Below are 23501 nucleotides of genomic sequence, written 5' to 3'. Positions count from 1 at the left end.
GCTCAGGACACACCCAGGGCAGAGCCTGATGCAGGGCTCCATCCCATGACCCTGACCCTGATATCATCACCTGAGCTGAAGTCAAGAGTCAGATGCTTATGGGACTGAGTCACCCTGGTGCCCCAGCCTTTAAAAATATCAGAAAGGGAGACAGAACGTAAAGACTGCTAACTCTGGGAAACGAACTAGGGGTGGTAGAAGGGGAGGAGGGCGGGGGGTGGGAGTGAATGGGTGACGGGCACTGGGTATTATTCTGTATGTTAGTAAATTGAACACCAATAAAAAAAAATAAATAAAAAATAAAAAAAATAAAAATAAAAATAAAAATATTCTTAGTGAAGCAAAGTCAAAAGAAGTGAAGAAATATTTTTTGTTCAATGATACATTCAACCAAAAAAAATGCCCAACACATATTTCATTAATCCCAAAATACAAATCAAACACACTTTTTACATCTGTTTTGTCTGATATGTAAAATTTGAATATTCTATGAATGAGTTTGTGCAAAATTAGATTTATCTATTTTTTGAATTTGTTTGGTAAAACATTCTAAAACCTCAAAATTTAGATCTAAATTTTCTTTTGTGGGGGAAAAATTGTTAATGACTGATACAATTTAAGTAATATATATAGGACAATTTAGGTTCTACTACTCTTGAGTTTTTGGTAATATACGATTTTCTAGAAACTTGTCTCTATCTACTTTTTGCATTTACTGTCATGAAGCTTTATTTTCCTATAGCTTTCTAAATATTTGTTTTATCAGTAGTGGTATCTTTTTTTATCTGTAATATTGTTTACTTATACCTTATATTTTGATCTATTTTTTCAGAGCTTAATAATTTTATTAATATTTCTAAGGAAACTTTTAATTTTGTCGCTATTTTGTTTTATATTTTACTGATTTTTCTCTTTACTGTTTCCTTTCTACTTTCTTTGTGATTATTGTGTTTCTCTTTTTCTAAATTGTTAAGATGGATGCTTATTTGGCTCATTAATTTTTAATACTCTTCGTTTCTAAACTAAGCATTTTAAAGGCATATATTCATCTTTGGTGTGGATTAAAGGTGCTTTAGTTGTACTCCATAAGTTTTAAGATGTAGTTTTTATCATTATTATTTGGTTCTAGAGATTTTTAAATGTATATTAAAATAACTCATGAGGTATTAAATGTTCTTTAATTAAATTAAAATCATCTGAGTTATTTTAAAGTATGTTTTAAACTCTTATTTTCAAAGTTACTTTTCTATTATTTATTTCTAACTTAATTGTATTTTGGTTACAAATGTATTTCATAAAACCTGATTTGTTGCAAATTGCTTTGTGGCCTAGTACATAGTCAATTTTCATGAATATTTTGTGTACTTGAAGAGAATGGGATGCTTCAAATTTAGGTTTATTATTCTTTCTCTATATTCATCAGATGGAATTTGTTAATTGTATTGCTCACATCCTCTACCCTCATTGATTTTTTTTCTTGTTAGCTAGCAATTATTAAAGGAAGTGTATTAAAAACTCCTATGACTTTGACAGAGTTTTTTTTTCACTTTCTGATTGTATTACTACTGTCAAGTTTTGCTTTCTTTGTTTAGAATATGTTTTCATACACCTCATTGTCAAGAGATGTAAAAAGTTAAAGTCCAGACCTGTTATCTCTAATACTGAATGGTACCTTAGAAATTATGAAAATATTGCCTAAAATGTATTAGAATAGGTAAAACGTCAGCTTCAATCTGGCCCTTTTAAAACTAGGAAAAACTTCTATTTTCTAATACATTTTTACTAATTGCTTCCATTTATGTGAAGGTAATAATACCTAAGTAGTTACTAGACATGATTTTAAGTACTTCATATAGATTAATTCACACATTACTAATTATGAAATTTTTAAAAAGTTAAAGTACTTTTTAAAAATTGAAGGTCCTTTTAAAAGGACCTTCAAGCTTGTTTAAATGAGCCACTGATAATAATAGGATTAGTAAATTCAGAGATGTCCATAAAAATCCATACTTTCTGGAATCTTAGTGAGAGACAAACACATGCTTCTCCATTACAACATTGCTGGGGTGGTTCCTGCTCCATCCAGCATGATCACCCCATTGTCCTTAAGAATATAAATAGTACATGGAATATAGACCTTGAAAGTTCTTACCAATCTGGCATTCTTGGAACATAATTCTTGAGCAGATCCTTAGATTTTTAATCCACTTAACATCTATACCTTTGGTATGGTAACTACAACTCCAAATTCAAGACTATATTATTTTCAAGGTCTCCAAATCAGTCATGAATATCAGGAGCCACCCGAGATTAGATTAGAGGGAATTGCATGGGTTCAACTCTACTCCTTGAGCTCTGCAACGGCATCTGCTAAAGCCACATAAGCAACACCTAGCCTTATTTACTAGATTAAAAGCTCAAGTAATGACTGACAGCTGCAATATTACCATGTTTTAAGTATTTCCTAAGTTTAACCACATAGTATTTGGAAAAGAGGTTTTTGTTTTTGTTTTTCAAGCATTAAATTTAGGTCAATGGAAGACAGAAGTAAAGAGAAATACACTTGTAATAGTGTGAATATATATCACATAACTCTGAAGTTGAGATTAATAAACAGTAGACTTTTCAGAAACTTCTGTAAAGCATTTTGTGAAGGTGTATAAAACTGCAAGCAGAAAAAAGAAAGATGCTAAATGTTTTTGTTGTTTATTTTTCTTTGTTCTTTGATTTTTTTAAATAATGAGAGGTCAAATGGTTGCTTTGGAATTCATGGCATGGAAAACCGTGAATGTGAGCGTTCATGTTAGTGGAAAAAATGAAATGTGTCATTTGTCATGGATGCTATGTTTCTTCTGATTAGAAAAGAACAACAATCAGAAAAAAACAACTAAAGAGTAGAATATATTGCATTTAGTCTGCATACATAAACTTTTATTTGATGTATTATGAAACTGGTATTTCCATACAGTAGCTGCTATCTTGAGAGAAAAACAGATCAGCCTATTTCTCAATCCATCGCTTGCTTTTTATTAATCAAACGTAAGCACAACATGTTCTTTAAATAAAAGATTTTGAATAATAGATATTATTTATTGATTTTTTATGTTAAATGTTTAAAGTGTATCTAGGAAGATACATGGAAAGCAATTCCAATAGTCCTACTTCATTTGTGAAAAATGACATGAGAAGGGTTTCAGGGTTAAAAATAAGGGAGAAAGTCAGAAAATAATATATATAGGAATCAACATTTATTTTTGAGTTATTTCCAGTACTCATCTAATTTTTTAGAGCACTGAAAATATAGTAGAGCAGGATTCTGGTTAAAGATAGTAGTGTACGGGATCCCTGAGTGGTGCAGCGGTTTGGCGCCTGCCTTTGGCCCAGGGCGCGATCCTGGAGACCCGGGATCGAATCCCACGTCGGGCTCCCGGTGCATGGAGCCTGCTTCTCCCTCTGCCTGTGTCTCTGCCTCTCTCTCTCTCTCTCACTCTCTGTGTGACTATCATAAATAAATAAAATTAAAAAAAAAAAGATAGTAGTGTACTATATGCTTATCTCCTTTCCCTCTGTGAGGCCTCTCTAATAACAGAAAAGGAGGGATGCCTGGGTCGCTTAATAGTTGAGCATCTGCCTTCAGCTCAGGGTGTGATCCCTAAGTCCTGGGATTGAGTTTCGCATCAGGCTCTTCTCGGAGAGTCTGTATCTCCCTCTGCTTTTGTTTCTGCCTCTCTCTCTCTCTCTCTCTGTCTCTCATGAATGAATAAATAAATCTTTTATTTTTTTTTTCTAGGAAAGAATCTTTTGATATTTTGTGGGAACTAGTGGTCAATTCTTCCTTATAAAACTTCCAATCTATACCCTGGCCTGTTTGGGGCCCTACATCTTACCCCTGCCCTTTGCCCTAATGAGTGCATCTAAGCCAGGAGTCCATCTGTGTTTCCACCATGTGAAATTCTTTCCTCTCTGCAGAGCAACCTCCTGTCTCCCTGTCAACAACCCACAGTACCCATTAATACTCCTCAACCACATGAATATCTCCAACACACATACCACATATTGGCGTTTGAGTATCTACAATAAAATAATCTCCTAACCATCCAAAATGACACCTACTGCAGACACATTTGTGTTCTCATAGAAAGCCACCAAACTGCCTTATTCATGAATGTGAACAGAAAGCCAAGAATCATGGAACATAAAAGAAGAGTTTCTGACATAAGGGAGAGACAAGAAAACTAAAAAAAAAAAGCAGTGATGACATGTTATAAGATATTTCATCCATCAAGAAAGATCTGGATGTTGAAGGAAATAAGTAATAAAAAAAAAAGAAATCTCTGGAAATTTCGATGATAGAAACAAATACTCCATAGAAGTCTTGGAAGATGGAATTATCGAGGTATCATTGAAGAAGTCTGCTAGAAAACAGAACAAATCTGCATCTACACAGGACAAACCCAAACACCAAATGTATGAGTTAAATGTTTAAGATGGCAAAAACCTCAAACCAGGGGTTTTGCAAATGACTAACAGATTAATAGAGCTCAGGTGAGAAAAACTGCATGAGGCAATAGTGGGAGATACAGGCTTCCAGCGAAGGGATGAATAAGTCATGAGGATGAAAGGCACAGCATAGGGAATATAGTCAGTGGAACTGTACTGGTCACACTTGTGATGAATACAGCATAATGCATAGAGTCGTTGAATCAGTATGTGTACACCTGAAATTAATGTAACACTGGGTGTTGACCATAATAATAAAAAAGAGATTTTGATGGAAATATCTCTAAACGGAAGACACATTTTCCTGCCCTCTCAAATAGGAGAGATGGAACATAATTTATTCTAGAAAAAAAAGAAAAATAATACTAAACAATTTCAGAAAGCTAGCATCTCTGGCTCGGAGGAACCTGTATGTGTGCTGCACATTAATATGTAATTCCGAGGTAGAAGCCTCCAGGCACGGAACTGGTCAGCTGCCGTGTTGTCAGCTAAAAGATGGGACAGCAGTACCTTTAACATTCAGAGGGGAAAATATTTTTTAACTTACAATCCCATGCTCAGACTAATTATTTACTGTGTTTATTTGAAAAGACATTTTTCAGATATAAAAGAATCCAGAAAATGTAATTCCTCTGCAAACTTTCCACTATTGATTAGGAAGTCAGTGGCAAAGTAAAGATAGTGACAAAGTGAAGATACTTAATTGAGAGAGAGAGAGAAAGAACGACCGTCGGGATACGGGAATAATGGACTCAGCGCAGGTAGGTGACCGGAACAAAGGCTGAGACTCAGGCATTGGTCCACATGGAAGCAGGGACTATAGTGGCCGAATGAGGCTCCACTGAATGATGCTCAAGTCTACAGCAATCAGAGCAGGGGTTGGCAACTTTGTAGTCAGTTAATAAATATTTTAGGCTTGTGGAGGATTCTGACTCCCTTGCAATGACTTAATTCTGCAGTTGTGGCACCAGACCAGCCACGGGCAATAAGTAGACTATTGGGTGTGGGTGAGTCCCAGGAAAATGGGCAGTTGGGCCTGCGGGCCAGAGTGTGTGGAGTTCTGCTCTAGAGAAGCTCAGCCATGAGTTTCTGGCAGCGTTACCAGTAGGAGATAGAAGAACAATCCTACTTTTGGAGAAGATGGCATGATTTAAAAGAACCTACATGATTCAGCAGTTGGGTTAAGGAAGGCTAACCCTCCTTTTTCTCTTCCCAGCTTAGCAAAAACTAACATCTGATTACGAGGAGCTCCCATATCTGAAATCTTAGCAGAAAGGGCCAAAACATTTACAACATTAGTACAGCGCTTTGAAAATAAGCTATTTTTATATCTGCATTTTGATTACTGGTAAAAATTTTAGGTATGAAAATTAAGTACTCAGCTATTAGAAATGACAAATACCCACCATTTGCTTCAACGTGGATGGAACTGGAGGGTATTATGCTGAGTGAAGTAAGTCAGTCAGAGAAGGACAAACATTATATGTTCTCATTCATTTGGGGAATATAAATAATAGTGAAAGGGAAAATAAGGGAAGGGAGAAGAAATGTGTGGGAAATATCAGAAAGGGAGACAGAACATAAAGACTGCTAACTCTGGGAAACGAACTAGGGGTGGTAGAAGGGGAGGAGGGCGGGGCGTGGGAGTGAATGGGTGACGGGCACTGGGTGTTATTCTGTATGTTAGTAAATTGAACACCAATAAAAAAATAAATAAAAATTAAAAAAAAAAAAAAAAAAAAAAAAAGAAAATTAAGTACTTATATTTGTGGGAATAATATATAAAAGACTTAAAAATAGTATTGAAATTTATAAAGGTAACAACAGTTACAAAGGTAACTAAAGTGAAAGGAGAGGTAGGTGTATAAGGAAATTAAATCTTTTTTTAAAAGATTTTATTTATTCATGAGAGACACATAGAGAGAGGCAGAGACACAGGCAGAGGGAGAAGCAGGCTCCATGCAGGGAACCGGATACGGGACTCGATCCCAGGACCCCGGGGTCACGACCTGAGCTGAAGGCGGACACTCAATTGCTGAGCCACTCAGGTGTCCCAGTCACTTAGGTTTTAAAAATTAAGTTGTTGACTACTGCTTTTGTGGAGAGTGCTGTTAAACTTTATGGAGCAAAGTAAAAGGTGCCATTGTGTTCTATGTAGTGAATGTACCACGGGCATTTGTTCCATCAATCAGCAAGTGAATCTTGATATTAACTAAAGCATCAAATGTGAAGACAACAAACCACACTTATTCTTTTTCATATTTAATACTTAAAAAATAGTAACTAACTCTCCTCCCTTCCTCTTAAGTTTTCTATCCTCAGCCAGGGAATAGCTTCTGCAGTATCTGGGCCCACTCCCCAACCAGGAGCTGAGCGGACGCCTTCTGGACTTTGTGTACAACTTTGTCAAGCAAGACATGCTGCCCACTTTAGGAAGAACTTCACTTTTCACTCTCCTTTCACTAACCTGGTCACGAGTATTTAGAAAATAGGCATTGTGTTTTGAGGATCCGCTATCCGTGGGGTGGGTTCTACGTTGCAATTAATGTTCTTATCACATCCCGTTATTGCTTGTCATCATAGGAAGTATAGATAATGGGGTAAAGAAATGTTATTTACTACAGAAGACCATAGTGACTTGCACCTTTTTGTAGAAGTCATTGCCATAACATTTAAAGACAATGTACATATTCAGAACTGAAAACTCTAAAATAGAGGATTCTGATTACATTCATAAACAAAAAGACAACATCAAAAGAGCCCAGACTTTCATACTTGGCTTGAAAACTATTGGATTCTTCTACATATACTTCAACAGGTCACATTTAAATCTCTAAAGATCCCTCCCTCTGTTTCTTTCTTTGGTTGTCTTTTCCTGTGTTCTTTATCTTAGTCATTCTGGTCAGAAAACTGAGACCAGTTCTGTGTCCCTTGCTCCCATGAACCCCTGCATTCTTACTGGTTACTCTCCTGCCAATTGCTGAGCATTGAAATTCTTCCTCCGCAAGACATCTGAGTGATCATGTTCATTGTAAATCTGATTGCATAATTCTAACATTCGTCACCTGCTTTCCAGTTTCTGCAGGATGAAGTCACCTCTTGGGTCACCCTGTTTGATCTCTCAATTTAGCACGTATGCCTTTCCTCTGAGAGGTTGAGACTTCCTTATCATACCTCCATCACAACCCTTAACCCTAGGAATATATAGGGTGAATTACATTCCCCTCACTCCAATCCTACACTAGGATATAACCCTTTTTGAGGATAAAAGTCATTTATGGGTGAATACTTTCATCACTTTTGTGCATTATAAATTCTCGATCTAGTCATGAAGGCTACGTAGCACCCACTACGTACCATGTATTGTTTAAAGGGCTAAGGAAACAGCAGTGAATAAGAGAGACAGAAGAAGACAGGTAATAGGAAAAACAAAACAAATACATGGTGCTCGGTGATGATTGCTTCAGAGAAAAAGCAGGGTAAGGGGGAAAGAGTGTGGGAAGAAGGGTGCTACTTTATAAACATCTGTACAGGTGTCTCTGATAAAGTAACACTGTCCCAGAAGCTGGAAGAAGCAGGAGAATGAGGAAAAGCCACGGTGTTCCCGGAGCTAGTGCTTCGGAGTCAGATGGAACATCAAGTACAAAGGTCTTGAGAGGGGAGTGCATGAGCCACGTTTGAAGATGAGCAAGGAATCCACTGTTTCCAAAGAGCAGGGGGCGAGGGAGAGGTTGTGCGAGGGGAAGTTGAAGGGGTAGCTAGTAGGTGAAGAGTAGGTCATTGCTTGACCCATTCCACTCTAAATGGGTCAAGCAATGACTGGAGGCTTGTGAGCAGAAAGTGACACCGTCTGAGTTACCTTTGTATGCATCCTGTGTAGGTGTGCAGCTCACAGCTCAGAGGGGCCACGGGGGGGGGGGGGGGCTGTCCTCATGCAAAGGGTGTGGGTTCACTAACACCGAAGCCTCCTTGTGATACAGTCAGTGAAGGGGGGGCTCTGAAGCCAGCTATCCCAGAGCTGAGTCCCAGGAGCGCAGAGGGTCCTCCGAGGGCTCGGGGTCCTTGCCCGCAAAGCGCACCCATGGGGACCCGGGGTCTGGGCGTCGTGGGCACCGAGAGCAATGCCAGGATGCAGACAGCTTGTTCAGTCGTGCAGACACTTAGGCCCCTCCCCACCGTTAATACCCAAGATAGGCTGCCTTTCCCGAGAGGGCGAAGCCAAGTTGGGCAGGACCCTGGCAGGGCCGGACCAGGCATTTCCCTCTAGACAGCAGCCGCCCAGGTGCCCCAGGTTCCAAACGGTCCTTCCAGAACATACCTGCTCATCCTTGAGTGTTCCCTGCACCAGGGAAGAAACACACAGGAGGCCACAAGGACCACAAAGACCTGCCTTGTCCGCCGTTTCCATCTTTCAAAAAGTCAAGGAGTCATGATTTGGATCTCATTCTGAGTGAAGACATATGGAATGTAAAGGCTGGAAACTTGGAAAAACTGACCATTTTCTTTTAAACTTTTTTTTTTTTTTTTTAAGATTTATTTATTGGGATGCCTGGGTGGCTCAGCAGTTGAGCACTGCTTCAGCCCAGGGCCTGATCCTTGGAGTCCCAGGATCGAGTCCCAGGTCGAGCTCCCTGCATGGAGCCTGCTTCTCCCTCTGCCTGTGTCTCTGCCTCTCTCCGTGTGTCTCTCGTGAATAAATAAGTATTTTTAAAAAAGATTTATTTATTTATTTCAGTGAGAGAGAGAGAGAAAGAGAAAAAGGGAGTGTAGTGGGAGATGCAGAGGTGGGGGGAGAAAGAAAATTTTCAAGCACGTTCCTCACTGAGCGTGGAGCCCGATGTGAGGATCAGTCTCACAACCTGAGATCATGAGTTGAACCCAAAGGAAGAGTCAGGTGCTCAACCAACCACACCAGCCAAGTGCCCCCAAACTGGCCATTTTCATTCCAAGATATCTAAAAGCCTAGGAAATAGGCCCTAGCCAGGACTATAGCCATTCAACCTCAGGGGGGCAGTTTAAAAAACCTGCACATGGATTGGGTGGATTCCACGATCAGAGATTCTATAATAAGGGAGGGACAGGTGTCCCTAAAGTACCAAATTCCAACAACGCAGATGCAGTTATCCTCCTAAAGCAGGAAACTACAGAGTGTATTAACAATTGCCATGCGGGGAGCTCTGAGCTCAGTCATGAGAGAGATACATACCTAAACTTCAAGGCAGAACAAACTCAGATGATGCTGGAAAGGACCAGAATTATGCAGGCTGAGCTGCAATGAAAGAAGACCCAGAGAGTTTAAGAAGATCCAGCTACACAAACATGATAAAATTTAATTGGAATATTTATTAAATGGAAATATGAGGAAATATATGTCAGTGTGAATAGCTAGAGAAGATCTAGGATTTATATAGATACACAGTGTGAGTGTATAAATAAAACATAGCCTTGCACTCACCATCCTACCATCAGTGGGTCACGTATAGCGACAAGTCTTGTGTAGGAGCAACTCATCCGAGAAAGGCCACTGGGGATAAGCTGGTGGCAAGCACTCCCTATGCCAACCGTGTGTGGCAGCTGTTCATAAAGCAAAATGCAAACTCAGGCTGCATTAACTGAGGCACGGCAGGAAAGGTGCTAGCCCTATGTTTTCGGCATTAATCAGAGAAATATTTGGATAATTGGGTTCAATTCTAAAAAGACTCAAAGAAGAACTCTAGCTCCCCAGAGAAGGTTATGAGAGTGATGCAGTATCCGGACATCACAGTCAGATGGAAATGGAAATGGCTGGAAGGTATAGACAACATAGACTGGAAAAGAAAGATTTATGAGATTCACGTGTTATCTTCAAACATCTGAGGGGTCATGGGGGTGTGTGTGTGGAAGGATTGGAGGAGTTACCTTGTATAAATTTGGCAGAACAAGTACCAGTGGGTCGTGTTCTAAGATTAAATGCACATTTTTACTTGCAGAGATTCTCTGTTTATTAGTACTCTTCCCAAGGGAGTGTGCTGCCTGGTGAGGCAGTGAACACGGTCACTGGTCATGTCTTGATAAAGGTTGGATGGTCAGTTAGAATCCACGTTATCTCATTTGCTTCTCACGAACTTCAGTCATGATGAAGCAAAGGCCTTTTATTTTATTTTTATTATTTGCCCAATAAAAGCAACAATTCCTCTTTTCTTTAATCATTTTAAAGTATGTCATTAAAACTAAAAAGTCACCAAACTAAAAAGGCCATTTCAATTAACGGCCATGAAACAGGCCTAGAGTTATATTTGTTTCAAGAAAAAGGAAGAGCCTGCACTTTGAAGAGAAATAAGATATAGGAAACAGCCAGTGACATCTAATTCTAAAATCTCTTGAAATTGTCCAAAATTCCTCCTTGCGATCTCCACACCTCTTCTTCTACCATTTCTCTCTTTCCCAGACTAACCTGATTCCCTCATCTTGGCATTTCTTACCTTTCAAGTGCTATCTAATGCAATCTAACTGCTAAGTCTGAGGTGATCTCTAGAGTCTTTGAATGTCAATAGTGTCTTATACACACATTCTGTCCACTTGCAATGCTTCTCTTTTCTACTTCTCTACCTTACATATTACACTTTCTTTCACATCCTTTCTCTCTCTCTCTCTCTCTCTCTCTCTCTCTCTTTTAGGAAAGAGTAAAAAGGGTAGGGATGGGCTGAGGGGGGTGAGGGAGAGAGAGAGAGAATGAATCTTAAGTGGCTCCATGCTCAGTGTGGAGCCTGACCCGAGGCTCAATCTCATGACTCTGAGATCATGACCTGAGTCAAAATCAAGGGTTATATGCCTAATGGACTGACTCCATGTCCTTCCTAAGCCTGAGCTCCTTTGTTATTCATTTTCATAAACCTCATAGTCCCTAACCCAAGGCAGATTACCTAGTAGTCACTAAATAAGGAAAACATGAGTATCATTCATTAGGAGTGCAAAGCAAAAATGGCCATAGAAAGAAAATAGCAAATAAATTCATAACCTGTTATCCATGCTAGGCTTAACAAATAATGATTCATTTTTTCAGATAATCATCTATATATAATTATAAACATGACTACAAATTCTTCCCAACCTTGTGTGCATGTCCTTTGTGATGTGATTTTGCTGTTTCTCTCATCAAAAAGTAGAACCTGTTTATCTGGACTGGCCTTGTGACTTGCTTTGACCAACATCAAGTGTCAGAATTAGGTTGGAGGAGTTCAGGGCCAAAGTCTAAAGAGACTTTACAACTCTTTTCATTCTTATCTGCTTACAACACTGCCTTGAGACTGTCACATGTAGCCCTATGGAGAAGAAGAAGCCCTATGGAACCAGATCCCCCTAGACCAACTACCTAATCGCAACACTGTCCAGTTGAGCTATCATGCATAGGAGTGACCCTAGGTGAAACCAGAAGACAAAAACCTCCAGCTCTAGCAGGGCCCTAAACCAAAATGCTGATCCAGAGAATTATGAGTGAATGAAATGATTATTATTTGAACCATTTAGTTTTGGGATGGTTTGCTCACATAGCAAAAGATAACTTGGACAGGCTACAAAGATTGAAGTCATTAGTTAAACACATAGACTCAGAACACAAGTATCACTATGGGAACAATGAACTAATTACCTCATGCTAAATGAACTACAGTAGGACATAAGCAAATCATGTAATAAGATTTATGGTCTTAATTCACATTTCATTATTCACCAATGTAGAACGCTATCCTGCCAGCAGACTTTCTTTGAGGGCTTTAATGAAATAAGTTACCATGCTGGAGAGGCCCACATAGCAGGAATCCGAAGGTGTTCTCCAACCAACAGGCAGTGAGAAATTAAGGCCTTCAGGGCAACGACCCTCAAGGAACTGTATCCTGACAGCAGTCATATACATATACTTGGGAGTATATCATTGCCTATCTGAGCTTCTGATGAGACAACAGCCCTAGCTGGCACCTTCACAGCAACCTTGCAGCCATCCTATAGGAACTGAGCTGTGCCTGGATTCCTGACCCACAGGAACTGTAAGATAATACGTATTCTTGTTTTAAGTTTTAGGGTGATTTGTTCTGGAGCAAGAGATGACTAATGAAAATAAGGGGCAAAAACTGATGATGTGTAGGTTTTCTTGTGGCTCTTAGCCTTAAGGGAATGGATCTTTTTTTTTTTTTCTTTCCATACAAAATGTGCCCTGAGTTTCCCTATCTCCTTGGAGTCCTGTATTGAAAACAGATGTCAAGTTTTATGCATTTTCGCATATATTTTATCAATAATTATCCAAATATTTATCCAAGCTTGGAAACTTACTAAGTTCTTAGTAATACTTCATCTGTTACACAACCTAAACAGAAAGTAAAATTACAATGTAATCTTTTCTGTAAGATTCTGTATTTCACTATACAACTACAAAGGCATATAATAAGTTCTATGATTTTGGTCTGACTTGTCAAGGTAACTATTAACACAAAGTACTGCGATTATTATAATTTACAATTGTCCTCTATATATTTGTTCTTCCCTCTTACTTTTACTTTATATATATACTGTGTTTAATTTTATATTATATTGTGTTGTGCTTTAACTTACCCTCCAAATATATTAGGATTTTTGCTGATTACCAGATAGGTATAGTCATTTAACATAATTACTTAGGTATAATTCTATATTTTTCTAGTCGTTTACTTATTTACTCTTTATTTATTTACAAATATTTCTCCAACAACTACTATGATGAGGCATCTTGCACGACTGGGAAGTGCATATGTAAGATAGCAGATGCACCCTAAATGGTCTCCTATGTAAGATGTGGAGTGTTGAAATAGAAGTAAATAGAATTAACTGAAAGTCTATGAAATTGATATATAGTCCTATCTTTGATGATAAGTCAACCTATTAATTTTTAGATGTACCAGGAATAAATTTATAAGTCCAGTTTACATTGGCTTTACATTAAGATATTAAAGTAAATTTTCTTTTGTTAAAGTCATTTCATCATATGTCTTGTTAAGTTTAAAAATAAACATACACACAGAAACACACATATAATATAGCCTCACAAGATACAGAGGGAATTAAGTTTTGAGTTTAATTAAAAAGAAAAACAAAAGGGGGATCCCTGGGTAGCTCAGAGGTTTAGCACCTGCCTTTGGCCCAGGGCACGATCCTGGAGTCCCAGGATAGAGTCCCACGTTGGGCTCCCTGCATGGAGCCTGCTTCTCCCTCTGCCTGTGTCTCTGCCTCTCTCTCTCTCTCTCTCTAGGTCTATCATGAATAAATAAATAAAATATTTTTAAAAAATAAATAAAAATTAAAATATGAATTAAATGTTAAAAAAGAAAGAAAAACAAAAAAGGAAAGAATTTATTCATATGGGCATGCCTCTTACAGTATCGACAAAAATAAAACTCTTAATGTATTGACAAAAATAAAACTTCTTTTTTAATTATTAATTTTCAACTAACTCTAAAAATCATGTATATCATTCCATCTACAGTAGAATTCTGTATGGGCAGATATTTATATCAAAAGTGTTTTGGGAGTATAGAGTACCATTTTTCTTAGTCATTTCAACTGAATATAGAAACTATTTTTAACCTGATAGTCATGTTTCTGCCCTTTTATGGAGTGTCTACTGTATGACATGGCCTCAGGATGTATCATCTCTAAATTTTATATTAATCCTACAAGATAGCTATTATTATTATTATTATTCCATTTTATAGTTGAACAGACCAAATTTCTGAGAGATTAGTAAATTGCTGAATGTTATGGAGTGAATAGTAAAACTGTGATTCAAGCCTGGGTCTGTCTGGCTCCTATCTGTTCTTTTTATTCATATTATAATGTCTAGGGAGAATGGATAAAAGCCCATCTTTCATTACATCATTTGATTTAGAATGCTATGAAATTCATGAGTAAAAGGCACAAAAGTCTTGCCAGAACCTACTGTTGATCATATTTTCAGTCTAATTGGATGGGCAAAGGAGTTTCTAAGAATAGAAAAGAAAATTAATCTGACCTCTACCATAAATCCTTTAAATTGATGGACAAGAACAACATTTGCATTTGAGAAGATCATTTCATCCAATACAGAGGCAAACAGGCCATAAACACAAGTTTCTTCTTATAAAAAGTGAATTGTGAAACTGCATCTGGAATACTGCCTATGCTCCTTTTGTCATGTTGCAAAAAAATACAATATAGCTATAGAAGAGGAACAAAAATAATAGAGGGGCTAAGAGTTCCTTTATGATAACTAAAAAAAAAAAAAAAAAAAAAAAAAGAGTAGATTCCAGAAAGGCTATAAGGCTATTTGGGGGACTGCAGGAGAGAATTAAGAGTGGCAAGGAAAGTGGCATTTTGCCTGCACATTAGCAAGTACAACTATGACCTCAAAGGAGGTGGCGATATTAGAACCAAATATTAGGTTGAATAAGTCACTGATTTTGTCATTCCCTTTTTACATCTTTTTTGTTGTCCTTTTGACTTTCTTTTACCTGCAGATGGTTGCTGAGAAACCAATAGTTAAAACTTCTTGGACTATTCCAGGAAGAGAAAAATATGGTGACACTAAGCCAAGAGAAGAGAAGGCTGATAGTAGAGGCAATTATGAGTTCTGTATAGATAAAGGAATAGAATATGAATGACGGAGCGATATTATGCATTTCCACCGAGACTAGGGAAAGAGGGAAGGTCAAATATAAGAGGGTGCCCTATGGGCTTAGAGACACAAGAATGATTTTTTCAATGGAATAATGTCTCAAAATTATACTCAGCAAGGTAAGTTTTTCTTATAATGGTTTAGGTTCAGTACTGCCCTAAAAAAAGGAAAGCCTTTCAATGACCTTTCCCAGCCCGTGATTAAAATTCAGTTTACCAGTTTTCTCATTATCTCTCAAGATATGTGTAAAATAATGATTCTATCCTAATCTGACTTGGTTCTGTTAACCTGGGAATTTCTGTTTTACAGTCCTCTGGCCACAGTATTTCATTTTATGATGCAAAAAGTCAAAGAAGATAGATGATCTTGATAGTCTTCTATGCAACAGAGCTACTCACTTCATTTAAATGGAAATGTGCATTTTCATGGAAATTCAGGCCTGTATTGATGAACAAAGATAAGCTGCCACTACTAAACAGAATAGTGATATACCAGAAAAAAAAGTGTCCTAGAAAACTCATTAAAAAAAAGTAAAATTTAGTGAAAGATAAGGAGTTTTAAGTATGTATATATACATATACGTGTGTGTGTGTGTGTGTGTATTCAGTCTAGATATAGAATACATTTTCTAAGAATTTGTCACATAATATTTGGGTAGTTATAAAGTTGAAAATCTCAGGACAAAGGTTGTGGAAGACAGGTTGATTCCATATGCTTTTGATAAGCATAGTGACTTAATATGAAAAACAAACAAACAAACAAATCAATTAGCCCAGTGCCTTTTATAAGTAGATATTAGCCATCTAACAAACATTTCTCAGTGAACATGTTAAGAAATATTACAGATTAAGTGTGATATCATTTCCACAATTTTCTTTCATAAAACTTTAATGTAGCTATTTTGGGGTTCATTTCTAACAACTAATTTAGAAAATATTTAATTATTATATATTGTGTCTCCCAATTAGAAGCCTGGAAAGCATTCTTAAAAAAAAAAAAAAAAGCAAAACAGAAAAGATGCTATTTACAGCACAAACAGGAGATTTTGCTGATTTTTCTCTGAGACAGTTCATTTGAATTACATTGATAAGTCAAATGCTCAAAGATGCTTTACTTAACTCTGAATAATCTTATCATTAGTTAAATTAGGGCTTTTAATATTCTAGAAAGACATACCTTTATTTAAGAAGGAGAAGGCAAATTTCAGAAATGTAAAAATAAGCAATAAATGGCATTTGATAATGCTGGCATTAGAATGACATTTGTTCTTTAGAGCAAAACACAAGGAAAAGAATTCTAATAGGACCCACTGGCCAACAGCAAATAACAGTTTTGCAATAAAAGTGCGTCCTCAGCCCCACCCACCATGAAAATGCTCGCTTGCCTCTTTATTTATTTGAAGCATTATTTTCTTTGGCCTCAGAAATAATTTTGTCTATTTCCAGATTGTTTTTCATTTTCCATATTCTCAAATTTCTCATATTTATCCATTCCCATATTTTGTGATATGGGAGTAGGTGAGTATTACATAATTTTTGAGCACTTATACACAAATTAATATGATACTTGAAATTTTAAAAGAATACAAACAGCCTTTGATGTCTACAAATTCTCAAACATTTTCATGAATGATAAAATATTAATAATAAAATTTTAAGGATTGCAGTGATTTCCAGATTGTGAATATCTCTATAATTGGTTCTTTCAGACTTTGATTTAAATGTAATTTATTTTCTTTTCTCCACAAAACATATTTATTCTCTAAATATCTGTACAGAGTAAGAAATTCAATATTCTTTCATCAAAATGATTTCCTGATTGTCTCTCAGAAGATTAAAATTTCTGTTTCAATAAGATATTAAATATCTTTAAACTAACTGAGATTTTAAAAATTAGGAACGGTTTCTTTTTAAAGCACATTTGATACCTTTTATGGACGCAAGTGTTTTTGGTTTGAGGAAGAATAAAGTGAACTAGTAATACAGATACAATATAACATGTTGGTTAAGAATGGTAGGTAGTCTGGGATCCCTGGGTGGCGCAGCGGTTTAGCGCCTGCCTTTGGCCCAGGGCGCGATCCTGGAGACCCGGGATCGAATCCCACATCGGGCTCCCGGTGCATGGAGCCTGCTTCTCCCTCTGCCTGTGTCTCTGCCTCTCTCTCTCTCATTCTGTGACTATCATAAATAAATAAAAATTAAAAAAAATTAAAAAAAAAAAAAGAATGGTAGGTAGTCTTAGAAGTCCGTCTTATCTGGGTTTAAACCCCAGGTCTTCTATTACCCAGACTTATAATGTTGAACAAGTCACTTAATCTTCCTTGACCTCATTCTTCATCTATAAATAAAAATAATACTATCTGCCTCATGGGGTTATGGTGACAATTTTACAAGAAAATATATGAAAAGTACTTAAGACAGGGCCAGGCCTTGAGCAGGTGCTGAATAAAAAACAAATTTTAATCATTTGTTTTAATAAAAAACAAATTTTATTCATTATCAGAATTAAAGAATCTCCAAATGGAAGTAGCCAGTGTAAGCATTAGCATTATCAAAGTTTAAAATTCAATTTCTATTTATATTAAGGCTTCAATGATAAAACACACCAGGGGAGACGGGTGAAGATGATTTATTGCATACCTTGTGCTTAATGCCAGGTGTTTATACATATATATCTGAATTAAGCCTAACAACAACCCCAGAAGGTAGTATAGGTAGTATAGGTAGTATATGCCCATTTTACAGATAAGGAAATTGACACCCAGAATTTGACTCAAATCATGCAACTGTTAAATTGCAGAATCACCACTCAACTCTATTCTGTTTGACTCTAAAGCTCTGTTTCAACTTAACTTTCAAACTGAAGTCAATTTTGGAAACTATTTAAACTGGGCCACTCATCCTTATCCAGACCTGATCTGAATCAAAAGCATGAGCCTGTAGAGAACACAGGCTTTATCAACCCTCAGCTTTTTTACTCACTTTCATTTAGAATCTAATCCCACCGAAGGAACCCCAAAACTCAGAGGCCTACTAACTACACCTGCTGCCTATCCACAGCCTGACTATGTAGGCTCTTCTCTGCATAAAGTTGGAACATTCATTTCACTACTGTTGGACAGAGCCCAGGACAACATTTTTAACTATTTCTTCACCAAAAAAGATTTTTCCTCAGTAATGAATTGTGAATCTAGGTATCCTCTCTATGGCTACTCTCTACTCTGAGTGCTTTAATTAGACCTAAATTTCTTTCCCTTGACAATTACTAAGACCTCATACCTTGCCTCTCTCCCATCTCCTCCATTCTAACACTCCTCTGTCCAGTGTCTACACTGCCATTAAGTCATTTAATTTACATTTCCAAGGGGAATACCTAATGCACACAGATAATGAGAAAGTAGGAGTCTGAGAAGAAACAAATAGGTGGGGAAAAATAAAGGATATGAAACAACCTAAGTATTTATAGTAAAATGTTGGGTAAGTAACCAGTTGTGTAATTATGTCACAGATGTTAACATTATTGTATTAATTCTTTTTTAGTTTGACCAAACAGTGCCTTTTTCACACTGCTGCTATGAGAAATGTCCACACATTCATTAATTTTTTTCCACATTCAAATAGAGTTTTAAGAACATGACACAATGGGTTTAATTAACAAAGTAGTACTGGCCAGAAATGCAAAGAGGAAGGTATGTTACAACTGTGCCTCATAAGGCATTTTTATGATTTTTCTGAAGATGGACAATAAAAAGCTTATTTTTTGAAAGTTGAATAATCAAAGGTAAATAAATATAAAAAAGAGGTACTGATGTATAGGGCTTACTACATGGTTTAGCTATTCTGTTTTTGCCAAATGAGAGGAGTCCCAATACGACTTAGTAGAGGTGAGACAAGAGTAGAAGGAATATGCTATAAAATAGTCTCTAACAGTTAACTGTTTGCTTTGGAAATATATTACACTTTTTTAGGACAAAATTTACATGTTGGTTGAAGGAAACCTAAAAACTAAAAATGAAAGTAATTTATTTGTTAATACTTAGATATTTGATTTTATTTCTCAACATTATGATTTCAGATACTGGCATTTAATTTATGCACAAAGGGCTGTAAATGGAAAAGGCTTCTAGTTATCTATGCGAGGACTGAACACTGCAGTATAAAAGGACATGCCGCTTTTTCTTGGGGACCCGAGGAAGAAAGCCAAATGTAGGTGCAATGGAATTATTTGGCCTCCTCTCTCCTCTCTTTGCTGTCTTAAGTAAATGAATCCCCGAACTAAATGCATATAATGCAATCACTCTTTCAATTATACCTTTAATGCCCATTGATGTGCTTTATGTTCAACAGAAGAGAATACAGAATCTGGTTTCATTCCAGGTTCTTAATCTTTCTGATAAGACAACCTCTTCAGCTGTGAGCATTAGGATTAAGTGTATAGGCCCCTTGTGTCAGCTTTCAAAGGGAGATCTGGCTTTGCAAGAGATGAGATGGTCCGCTTTGCCTAGGGAATAAAGTGATACATGAAAGGACTCTCTAAATGTCTCTGGAATTCTTGTATGGTGCTAGATTTTCTGTGTATCTGGGCAATAGAGTCCATTTAATAGGAGTCGTCATGCAGAATCTTGAGTTTAGAAGTGGCCTGTCATTTGCTAGAAGCTGTGATATCACTGTCTTGAAATTCTTAATAACTTTAACAAGAGACTCTACATTGTCAGTTTTGCATTGGTCCCTGCAGACTATGCAGCTGGTCCTCTGACAAAGAAGGGCTTTGGAAAGAGACAAAGGATAATCAGCTGCTTTCTTTGGCCCTTGTGAAGACATAATACCTGGCTGGAATGGTCACGCTTTGGAATGTTCTGCTCTGGTCAAAGGATCACACAGATATTCAGCATCTAGAGAACACCAATACCCCGATTCACGATCCCATGTCCCTTCTCTACTTACACTTCTCCCATCTCTTCTGAGCTGCATGCATGGCTTTCTAGTCAGAGAGTATATTTCAAATTCTCCCTCTCTGTGCTCAGGTAGGTGCATTTGGACCACTGAGATGTTAATAGACATATTTGCAATTTCCATGTTACTGCCTTAAAGACAACCCTCCACCCCGCAAAGAAAAGAAGACTGAACTCTTTCCTTCTCCTTCTCAAAGGCTGGAAGGCTTTGACCATAAGTAATGTATAGAGTGAACTCTTGGGAGCTAATTCACAATAAGTTTGTATTTATCCTGAATAGTTGAATAAAACAGTGTTATTTGAACATTCTGCATAGGGAAAATCACTAATTAGCATCGAAATGATATAAAACTATATAGAAGCTAATTTTATCCTCAATGATTTTCAGAACACTTCTGGATCTTGCAAGGCCTCAGGGTTATCAATATGAATACCAATTATAGGGTATGTTGGGGTGTGAGTAAATCTATAATAACTTAGGAAAAGTTCCTCAAGTTGTATCTTCAAAATAAATTCCTGCATCACTCTAGTTTCATCATTATAAGTTATCTCCATACTGAAAGAAGACCACAGGAGTTAGAAATAACATTTGTGAATTCTCTCATTGCTTATAAAATGAATTTAGGTGCTTAAAATACTTTTAAAAAATAACATATGTAAGATTATTTTACTTCTCATTTCTTAAAATTTTTCAATGACTAAGATTGGCTAAGATTTAAAGTATTATGTTGGTAAACAGTTATAAAATCATCATAGAATCTTATCTTCAAAAGTATGATTTTATGTTTACCTGCCCCAATGACTCTCTCAATGCGAATTCTTGAGGGATCAATCTCCTTTGCGAATTCATGAACTGCTAGGGATGGGTCTTCATATGTATCTGGATCTATGTAAGTTTTAATTCCTGGGAAACGTACTGCAACAAATAAAAGATTGATTTAATAAAGTATTTTAGTAATTACACATCTTGTGTATATTTAAAACAAGGACTAACATACTAAAGTAGTCATTCTTGTTAATTACTTAAATTCAATTGTCTTTTCTCTTTTTGTCCCACTCCTCCTTACCCCCCATTATAGCTTTGAGTGCTTGGAATAAAAAAAAATTATTTACCTGTTAATGTAAAACGACCTGGTGCTTTAATAGAGAGTGAGCTGACAGGTCCCAGAAAACATATTGATTATATCTCTGTAAAATGTTTCATCAGTTCACCTATTCACTAATAACCCATACACTTCATATCTGATCTGGTTCAGGACATGGAGGAGAAAGGAAGGCGCCTTTCCTCCAAAACAAGCAAGCCGGTCAGGCCCCTCCTGGAACTTTTGTACTAGCACTGGGCACTGGGTTTTCTAAACTCATGCCTCAGTCCAGAAACTCTCAGGCAATAAAGAACAGACCCCATGGCAGAGTGATGGAAGATGACAGTGGACAACAGCCTTTCCTGTTCTTGCAGTTGCTTCCATAGCCAGACTGCACATGATCCTGGAAAGGACCCCCGTGTATCCTGGAGGAAAGTGTGGGAATCGAAGGCCCAAATCTGATCACTGGCTGTGTAGCTGCTACTCTCTCTGAAAGGGGTGGAGGGCTCAGGGCCCACTGGCAGTTAGGATGATGAATAGGGATGGCCGGACAACTTGAATGTCTGAATACATAGTCATTTGCAACTTCTTCCTGCATCTGAAGAAGTAACAGACTCCCTGTGGATATTCCTCGGTTTTGCTGGTTGGTTTCTTGTTTTCCGGGTTAGATGTCTGGCTCCTGGGTGACAGGAGATCATCTCTTATACATCTGTGTATCTTCCCAAATACCTTAGGTATGCTTTTATGGGTAATAACCACACAGAAAGCTTTTGTTGAACATGAATTAGTAGGGATTAAAAGATAAATACACATGCATGGCATAGTGGATGGATGATACTTGATTTTGTTACTTTTGATTTTGAAAACCATATGATATCTGGAGTGTTGGCTGGGTTTCCGTAGAAACACGCTCTTGCAAGAAAATCTCAAAATCAGACAAAGAAAAATAGAGTGAGTTTAGAGGAGGTGATAAAATGCCCATGATTAGCAGAATTTACTTCATGGGTCTGCTTTGCCTGTTGCTTTCTTTCATTACTTTTTGCCTACGGTCTTCTGCTACTAGATAACGCACCTGTGAGATTAGGACTTCCTGAAATATTGCCGGTGAAGCATTCTAGGTATACTTAAACCTGACAACGATTCTGAATACTGTGCTTTTCTTGACTTCCTAGAGTTTAGACTTGAGGGAAAAGAGATCAGATAATCTTTACTTCTGGTCCATATTCCTCACAATACTTTGTAACTTACTGGGAGTTTTGGTGTTAGATTGAACAATCTAAATGCAATCTAGTGGCTACTATTACATAACTCATGGTATCCAATTGGATTTACGGTGTTAATATCACTTTTTTTTTTTGTCAACACAATATAGGTAGTATAAGGGAAAAATTTAGTTCCCATTTTGACTATCTGGTTACTTATTTAACTTATCCATGGCTTCTTAAACATTAGTTTGTTATCTTTCTTTTACTTCTTCAGCTACCTTAGGTTACTTTTTCTTGCTGGGCACATCTGGTTTAGTTAATGCTAAACCATTAGTCGGAAAACAGATAATAACACCTCAGGAGGATCTTTTTCCTCTGTATTTCAGTACTAAATGCCCTGCAGTGCATCTTAAGAAGGCTCAGCATATGTCATCTGTCCAGGTGTTTGGATCCAGTTCTCCGCAACTGTTCACAGTGTTTACAGCTCATCCCATGGCTGGTAGTGGCTGTCTCAGCTTTCTACTCTCTGCCAGTGTAGTGAGCCACAAACGTATTATTAAAGAAAAAAAAAAAAAAAAGCTAGGGAACCTTGCTAAAAATGCATATATCTTGGCCCTAACCTGGACCTTCTGAGTCAGAACTTTGGTGAGTGAGGATGGAACATTCTAATACAGAGTCCACAGACCACTGAAAAATCTTGTGAGCCTTAGAGAAATAGCCCTAAACTTCCCTCTTAGTTTATAATATACTCACTTAAACCCTTTCTGCCCCCTTGAGAGCGTGACATAGATTAAGTCCCTTATTCCTTTTGGTCAACTTGAAGTAAAGATGAATTTAAATAGTTAAACAACGTGCTTCACACATTATCTTTTATCGTGGTTAATTAGGGAACATCCCTTTCTTGTTAATTCAGAGGCTCACGACCATGAAGCTGGCTTGACAAAGCAGTTTGCCATTTGGAGGTGGAGGTGGAGGTGGGTGTTGGGGAGGAGAGGGTGGCAATTACCAAACCAACTTTAGTGGTAATTATAGCTTGCTTGGGAAGAGATTCTACAAATGAATATAACCTTGTAGTCAGCTCAAGGATTTCATACATATTCTAAAAG

At 37.2% G+C, this 23501-nt stretch overlaps 1 protein-coding gene across 23 annotated transcripts in view; it reads right to left on the bottom strand.

Moving 5' to 3' along the window:
• The window catches only part of EPHA6 (EPH receptor A6), an 880674-nt gene that overhangs the window by 220320 nt on the left and 636853 nt on the right, over positions 1 to 23501 (bottom strand). For 22 of the 23 annotated variants that reach the window (XR_007407962.1, XR_007407961.1, XR_004811710.2 and 19 more), the window contains one exon: positions 20899 to 21024. Coding sequence is in view for 20 of the 23 variants with exons in the window: in XM_025417283.3 (XP_025273068.2) it covers positions 20899 to 21024 (126 nt within the window). In the remaining 3 variants the exon portion in view is untranslated. Of the gene's footprint in view, positions 1 to 17752; positions 20049 to 20898; positions 21025 to 23501 lie in introns of those variants that run through there. The other variant, XM_049105412.1, reaches the window with a different exon arrangement.

This window comes from Canis lupus, chromosome 33, assembly GCF_003254725.2.
Source record: "Canis lupus dingo isolate Sandy chromosome 33, ASM325472v2, whole genome shotgun sequence".
NCBI classification, from domain to species: domain Eukaryota; kingdom Metazoa; phylum Chordata; class Mammalia; order Carnivora; family Canidae; genus Canis; species Canis lupus.
The sequence above is the reverse complement of the archived record's forward strand: the minus strand, read 5'-3'. Positions and strand labels throughout refer to the sequence as shown.